Source organism: Notothenia coriiceps, unplaced genomic scaffold, assembly GCF_000735185.1.
Source record: "Notothenia coriiceps isolate Sejong01 unplaced genomic scaffold, NC01 NC01_scaffold00036400, whole genome shotgun sequence".
NCBI classification, from domain to species: domain Eukaryota; kingdom Metazoa; phylum Chordata; class Actinopteri; order Perciformes; family Nototheniidae; genus Notothenia; species Notothenia coriiceps.
This window is the reverse complement of record NW_011369101.1, coordinates 74,156-81,880: the sequence shown is the minus strand read 5'-3', so window position 1 is coordinate 81,880 and position 7,725 is coordinate 74,156. Positions and strand designations below refer to the sequence as shown.

Below are 7,725 nucleotides of genomic sequence, written 5' to 3'. Positions count from 1 at the left end.
GAGAGGTCTGGGTAAGAGAGTCGAATATTTTGGAAAAAGAATGAGTAATAGTTCGGTTTGAATAACAACAATGAAGTGAACTCACAAACACACGAGTCCTACTCAAATCAAACAGAGAGACATAGTGGCTGGGCCTTGGTGTGGTCATTCGGTCGAGTCACTCGTTCGCCTCGGAGCGTTTCGGGGGGGACTGGTTAGGTCTCGTGTGACCCGAGTGACCTTTTATTCTCTTCGCACCGTCTTCTGAGCCCACTATCTCTCCCCCCCCCGCACACAACAATGACTCACGTGCTAGATTACTCACATCCAGGCGAGATCACGTCAGTGACAGGCCCACACACACACAACTCGTCTATTACCAGCGTTCAGGGAGCTCTATGCAAGTCAATGGGACTCCCTGTGAGTTGAACATGTACGCTAAAGGTCCTGGTGTGTGAGGAGCTCCGCGGATTGGTCCATTCTGGTTCCGGGAAGAAACAAATGGAAAAAGACTGCATACCGTTCACATGCAGAAAACCCTTCATAACACACAAGGGGACGGGTGATAACCGGAAAAGCATGACATGGGCCCTTTAAGATCTGTTTATATGATTAAGTTTAAATAAGTAGATGCATGCTTCCTCCTGTCTGGTGACTCTGTAATCTCTGGATTATCTTCAGTAACCGGGTCAGGGTTCTTAGAAAGAAAACGTCCTGTTGGGTGTTTTAAATGTATTTTTAAAGAGCTTGGCGACTCACCAAAAACACTAGATCTAGATTGAGTAATGACTCTAGAGTTTAGAGGAATAATACCTATTTAAAGTTAACTTGTCTGTGAATATGAAAAACCACCGTCTACAGTCAAGCCTCCTGATGACGCATCCTGAGAGGAACGTGGACTTTTTAATCTACAGAACGATGAATTTACAGGCAAAAAAGCAAGCCTTTTTCTAATCCCATTGATAAAACACTTCCACAGACTGATAAATAACATCTCCTCACCATCGGCCTCCCGTCGGTCCATCTGAAGTCTCTCTCAAACATCTTGTCGCTCAGACCGAGCCACTGGTAGTCACTGCCCATACCTGAGAGAGAAACACACCACAGTCTTTTAATCACTGTTTCATTAGGATCCCCCTTTAGCATTAGCCATTGTTCCTGGGGTCAACACCATGGATGCATTGGTCCACACACACATGAACACACTTCTCCATAGCTTCTCTTGGATAACTGGACTTAAAACATTCATTTGATATTTATATTAATTTGAATATTCCATTCCTTAACAGAAAAGTTGGCCCTTCAAGAGTGTTTTTATTTGTCAGACAGTTTATAGATTGTTTATCTTCACGATCATCTGTATATTTTTCTTACTCTCTAATGCTGGTTTATTTTTATTTCTATTTTGAGATGTTTATATTTAAGAATTGTTTATTTTTGTTATAATGTGCAGAGTCTTGTTTTGTTTTATGCTGCTGCAACGAAAGAATTGCCCAAATTGGGATTAATAAAGTACATCTTATCTTATTTTACAGACACAAAAACAAAAACTAAACACAAGGTTAACAATCAAACAACTCCTGTCAGTAATGAATATAACTCTTCTACTACTACTAAATAATAAAGAACTTACATTAATATGTACATACCCTACGCTTTGAGACTAGATAATGAACCCTTGTTTCTTACACCATGACTCATTTCAATTACAGTTTCCGAAACCAAGATGTTGTCAGGGTTTGAGTTTTTGTGTGTCTAGTTTTGGGGTTATTTAGCTGTTCTGTCCTCCTTGTCGTTAGTTTCCCTGGTGTGTCTGATTGTCTGATTGTGTTCACCTGTTGCCCTTGTGTTTCTCCTCCCCTGCCCGGCTGTTTCTCGTCTCCTGATTACCCCTCCCTGTATTTAGTCTTGTCTCTTCCTGTGTTCAGTGTTGGTTCATTTTTTGCCATTCATGTCTCCCTTCATGTTGGTCACAGTCCCTTTTTGTTTTGGATGCTACCTGGTAACTTGTACCTTTTCTTGGATTCTTGTTTTTTCAGCTTTTTGTGATTAAACCTCGCCTTTTGTTCCATTTTGAAACCTGCTTCCCTCCTCATTCTGCATTTGGGTCCTATTTTCCCCCCCCATCCCGTGACAGATATGGTTTTAACCAAAGTTGGAACCATTGTTTGGTGTTCTCCAAAGCAAACACTTCTCCAGGACTTTATAACAGAGGGTTTGGAGAGGAAGGATGTGATGATTTACGAGGCTGTGGTTTGTGTGTGGTGAATAACCAGGAGAGAAATCAGAGGAAACGTTCAAGACTGAGCTGTGATTTAAGGACTGGCTCGAGTCCATTTCATCTCCGTTTCCCAGATAAACGGAGACACGGTTTATATGTTGCTCGAGCTTTGATTGTTTATGGAAACTCTGTGTTTATCTGACTAACACTCATCACTGGATCAGAGCGCAGATTGAGTGGCTGCTTTCCAAACACTCTTCTCAAAGTGCTCTTTCCTGTAAAACATCAGCAACGCTTAACAGGATAAGTGCTTTTAAATATAGACATTTACTCCCTTATAGAGTTCAGTGTATCAATGGCAGGCACCAAATGGACAAAATGGAAGTCATTAGAGACACTTTTTCAACTATTTGGGTCCCAGACTGGGAGTTTAGGCACTCAAATCCAATCTGTAGGTCCAAGCATCATGGGAGGTATTGCAAAGACATGTCTTTCATTATTGACCCAATGTACGTAAGGAAGGTAGGAATGATAGAAAAAGCTTCGAGCTATATGCTAAAGTGCCATATTATTAGATACCATCTTACTACTAACTTAGCTACTAACATTGGCTAATTATCAGTTAACTCAAAGTTACATTTGAGGAATGGGAATGTCATAAGTTCTTTTTTTGGTCTGCTAATTAACTCTTAAGGATCTATCAAGGGTATTACAATTCATAGTGGAGCTAAAATGAGTGTCTGAACCACATTTCATCCCATGGTTGTTGATATATTTCACAGAAAGCTATAACTGTAAATCTAACAGTCGGGCTACAGTAAGAGTCAGAGCTTCACCAAAGTAAGAAGGGCTCATCCTCTGGGGAACATGAACGTCTGAACCAAATTTCATGGAAATCTATCCCATAGTTGATGAGATATTTTGGTTTGAACCAAAGTGATTGAGTGTTGGACCCTGAAGATGGACATTGCTAGTGTGAATATTAACACACACACATATATAATAACAAATGAGAAACATTTACCGTGTGCGCCTCTTGAACCCTGTGTAGATTATTTTACTGCAGACACCAACGTTATACGTGCACGTGATTGAGTGTTGGACCCTAAAGATGGACATTGCCATTCAGCCAAGCCACTACTAAGGCTAACAATGTTCTCCTGATGCATTGGATGTTAAACAGGGTTTTACTGAGTCTTAATTTCTTGGGATTAGAGACTGAATCAAAAGGTAGAGCGTTTAGCCTACATGCTAACATCGAGGGACGCTGTTTAAATGCCTCCTCGTGGACTTACGGTTGATGTAGATCTGCTCCTCTGAGGACAGGATGCTGGTCAGGTGGGCCCCGTGCAGACGGCACTCTCTCTCTGCTGCGTCCCACGTCCGCCGGTGAGTGAAGTATTTATAGCAGTGAGACTGAAACTTCTGCCAGCCGAACCCACACAGCTCGGTGTCTGCAGAGAGGGGAAACACACAGAGTTAAAGAACTGGGAATGCATTGATTATAACTGGGTCTTTTGGTCAACTATATTATATCTATTGAAGCCAGATGAAGCCAATCAGCGTACATGACAGAATAACATTTCTTGAAATGACTTTCTACAACCTATAAGAATGAAAGACCATTCAAACATGTAGAGTAATCCTCTTAAAACGTCTGGCTGCACACAATCCCGCTTTGTGGCAGATTAAAGACATTTCTAAAGTATATATATATATGGAAATATAAAAGTAACGACAACAGAGATTCTAAATCTTGTAGGTCAGGTTTGAATGCACCTAGAGTAACCAGCTAGAAAACGCTCAATAACCAGCTAGAAAACGCTCAAAAACCAGCTAAATACGCAAAATAACCAGCAAAGAAATGCTCAAAAACCAGCTAGAAAATGCTCAATAACCGGCTAGAAAATGCTCAATAACCAGCTAGTAAACGCTCAATAACCAGCTAGAAAACGCTCAAAAAACAGCAAAGAAACGCAAAAAAAACAGCTAGAAAGTTTTCAATAACCAGCTAGAAAACGCTCAAAAACCAGCTGGAAAACGCTCAACCAGCTAAAAATGCTCAACCAGCTAGAAAACTCTCACAAACCAGCTAAATACGCTCAAAAACCAGCTAGAAAACGCTCACAAACCAGCTAAATACGCTCAAAAACCAGCTAGAAAATGCTCAATAACCAGCTAGTAAACGCTCAATAGCCAGCTAGAAAACGCTCAAAAACCAGCAAAGAAACGCTCAAAAACCAGCTAGAAAACGCTCAATAACCAGCTAGAAAATGCTCAATAACCAGCTAGTAAACGCTCAATAACCCTGCTAGTAAACGCCTCAATAACCAAAACGCTCAAAAACCAGCAAAGAAACGCTCAAAAACCAGATAGAAAACGCTCAATAACCAGCTAGTAAATGCTCAATAACCAGCTAGTAAACGATCAATAACCAGCTAGTAAACGCTCAATAACCAGCTAGAAAACGCTCAGAAACCAGCAAAAAAACGCTCAAAAACCAGCTAGTAAATGCTCAATAACCAGCTAGAAAATGCTCAATAACCAGCTAGTAAACGCTCAATAACCAGCTAGTAAACGCTTAATAACCAGCTAGAAAACGCTCAAAAAACAGCTAGAAAATGCTCAATAACCAGCTAGAAAATGCTCAATAACCAGATAGTAAACGCTCTATAACCAGCTAGAAAACGCAGAAAGCGCCCAATAACCACGTAGAAAGCGCCCAATAACCAGCAAAGAAACGCTCAATAACCAGCTAGAAAACGCTCAATAACCACGTAGAAAACGCTCCAATAACCAGCTAGAAAATGCTCAAAAAGAGCCCATATCAAGGTCAGAATAGATTCACTAGTCCATAAGTTATAGTACAGTTGTTGTTCAGAGTCTTTAACTAGATTCCATATCTCCAACTTGATAATGTATGAAATATGCACAAAAAATAAAACAAGTGCAAACAATCAAGACGGCAAGAAGAGCCAGAATCCTGGGAGTGCGTTAGCGTCAAATAAACCAAACCTTTTTAAATGCAAAATGCAGAAATATGCTTTTTTCCTTCCTGCTTTTGTAGCTTCGCAACATGAATTCTTTACTTCTCATCAAACTCTGTTGTCCAGTTCTCAGACAAACAGAAAAACAGAGATGAGGTCCAGCTCTGGGACAATGAGCTCAGTAACACACAGTTGGACTTCATCAACCTCCACAAACCTCCAGTTGTCTGCAGGTCACACACATGCACACACTCTAACACACACATTTGGTTTAATGTACAATGACTGTAAGCCATACAATCAGTTCAGTGCTTTGTGGGACTCGGCGGTAAACAATGGAGGTTTTGTATCAGCGGCTTCTGTGCCAATGCAGACGTGATGGAAAGTTGCCGTTGGGTTTTAGCTATCGTCAACCCGCCATTTCTTATTAAGTCCTCTGTGAAGCACCTGGAGGGTCAGGTGAGGTCCGCACGCATTTAATTTGGGACTCTGCTTTTGGCAAAGTACAGAATAAGTTGAGGACATGAATAGCAGGAGAGTCCGATGGCTGTATTTAGCAGAGTTCACTGATTCAATGACACACAGCTGCAAGAGCTCTCTGGCAAAAATAATGGAGCAATTATCTGTTTTATACTCCGTCTTTCCACTGGCAGGAAGCGACTAAAGGACAGCTGTGTGTGTGTGTGTGTGTGTGTGTGTGTGTGTGTGTGTGTGTGTGTGTGTGTGTGTGTGTGTGTGTGTGTGTGTGCGCGCTTCAGGGTGGATAACAAACACAGAGCTCCTCTCAATAATGCACATTTAATTCCTGTTGGATATAAGACGCTGGATGTATGGAAACACCCTGTTTAGGTCAGGGGATTTCCACTTTCACTCCGCCCTCATACAATGCAATGAACTCAGAGGGAAACCACTGCAATAAAGGGTTCAAAACTAAAAATATATCTTTTGTTGTGCTTTTTTTTAATGTAGGTCAAGTCATCGTTATAAAAGTTATTCAGGAAGAATATTTTGCAAAAAGGTATACATTTGATTTACCAATAAAGACGATAATTATATGTACATTTGTTAGAATTAACATCTATTTCAGGGCATCGGTAATGATTATGTACATATGAAATATACATAATGTATAAAGTCTAACAAAGGCCATGTGTTGCATGCATCGCTGCAGGGATTTCTTTTTCACTTGTAAATGTTAAACACTTGAAAACTTTAAGAAAATGTATTTTATCGGTAAAGAAATATTTGAGTACTTCTAATAAAAGTTACTAAAAGTCAGATAAATAATCATAAGCAACTGATAAGCTGATTTAAAGTTCAAGATGTACCACGACTTTTAATCCAGTTGATGCTAAAACAGCCATTTCTTCAACGTTAGGAACCAAACCTCGCTGTAAAGAAAGAATGTGACCTTATCCTTTCTCTTCTTAGACGTCGACAAGTCTTATTTATATTTAAGAATATTAGGAGAGACATCCACTTGGTCTTTTTCTTGGAAAATATTAATCCTCGGAGCATGCCTGAGCTCTGATTAGTTGCTGAGTAATGACAGAGGAATTGGACGAGAAGCTGGAACTAATCTGCAGAGGAGCCAACGCCCTGCGTCCGAAAACAGCTGGGAGCGAGGACTGCAGACTGCATTAAGATGCACCTGTGAGAGTTATACAGAGATGGCAAAAGTACACACATCCTTTACTCAAGTAGAAGTACACACATCCTTTACTCAAGTAGAAGTACAGATACTGGTGTTTAAAATACTCTGGTGAAAGTAGAAGTACTGACTATACTTCTTTACTCAAGTCAAAGTAAAGAGGCTTTGAAATGTACTTCAGTAAAAAGCACCCATAACTAGCAGCTTTTTTAAAGAGTACCTGACCTCCCTTTATATTAATAGAACAATAATGTCATTGTTAGCGAATGAATGTTTCCATGCTGAACAACGGCAACATGACAACGTTTTCATTGGTCCCTCTTCTTTAGAGAAGACCAGGAAATGATGGATACACGGATCGTGTTCAAATCAATAGGCACGCAATGACTCTAAATAATAATGATCACGCCACCAAACACACATTCAAACTAAAGGGACCAGCCTGTTTGGAAAATGTGAGAAGTAGAAAGTACAGGTATTTGGGTTCAACATGTGAGAAGTAGAAAGTACAGGTATTTGTGTTCAACATGTAAGAAGTAGAAAGTACAGGTATTTGTGTTCAACATGTAAGAAGTAGAAAGTTCAGGTGTTTGGGTTCAACATGTGAGAAGTAGAAAGTACAGGTATTTGGGTTCAACATGTGAGAAGTAGAAAGTACAGGTATTTGTGTTCAACATGTAAGAAGTAGAAAGTACAGGTATTTGTGTTCAACATGTAAGAAGTAGAAAGTACAGGTATTTGTGTTCAACATGTAAGAAGTAGAAAGTACAGGGATTTGGGTTCAAAATGTAAGAAGTAGAAAGTACAGGTATTTGGGTTCAACATGTAAGAAGTAGAAAGTACAGGTATTTGTGTTCAACATGTAAGAAGTAGAAAGTACAGGTATT

At 40.0% G+C, this 7,725-nt stretch overlaps 1 protein-coding gene across 1 annotated transcript in view; it reads right to left on the bottom strand.

The window, feature by feature from the left end:
- LOC104963759 (versican core protein-like) overlaps positions 1-7,725 on the bottom strand; it is a 30,441-nt gene that overhangs the window by 5,568 nt on the left and 17,148 nt on the right. Inside the window, exons 10-11 of the mRNA XM_010792401.1 lie at positions 3,496-3,661; positions 982-1,064 (exon numbers count right to left, since the gene is read on the bottom strand). Coding sequence (XP_010790703.1) covers positions 982-1,064; positions 3,496-3,661 — 249 coding nt within the window. The remainder of the gene's footprint in view (positions 1-981; positions 1,065-3,495; positions 3,662-7,725) is intronic.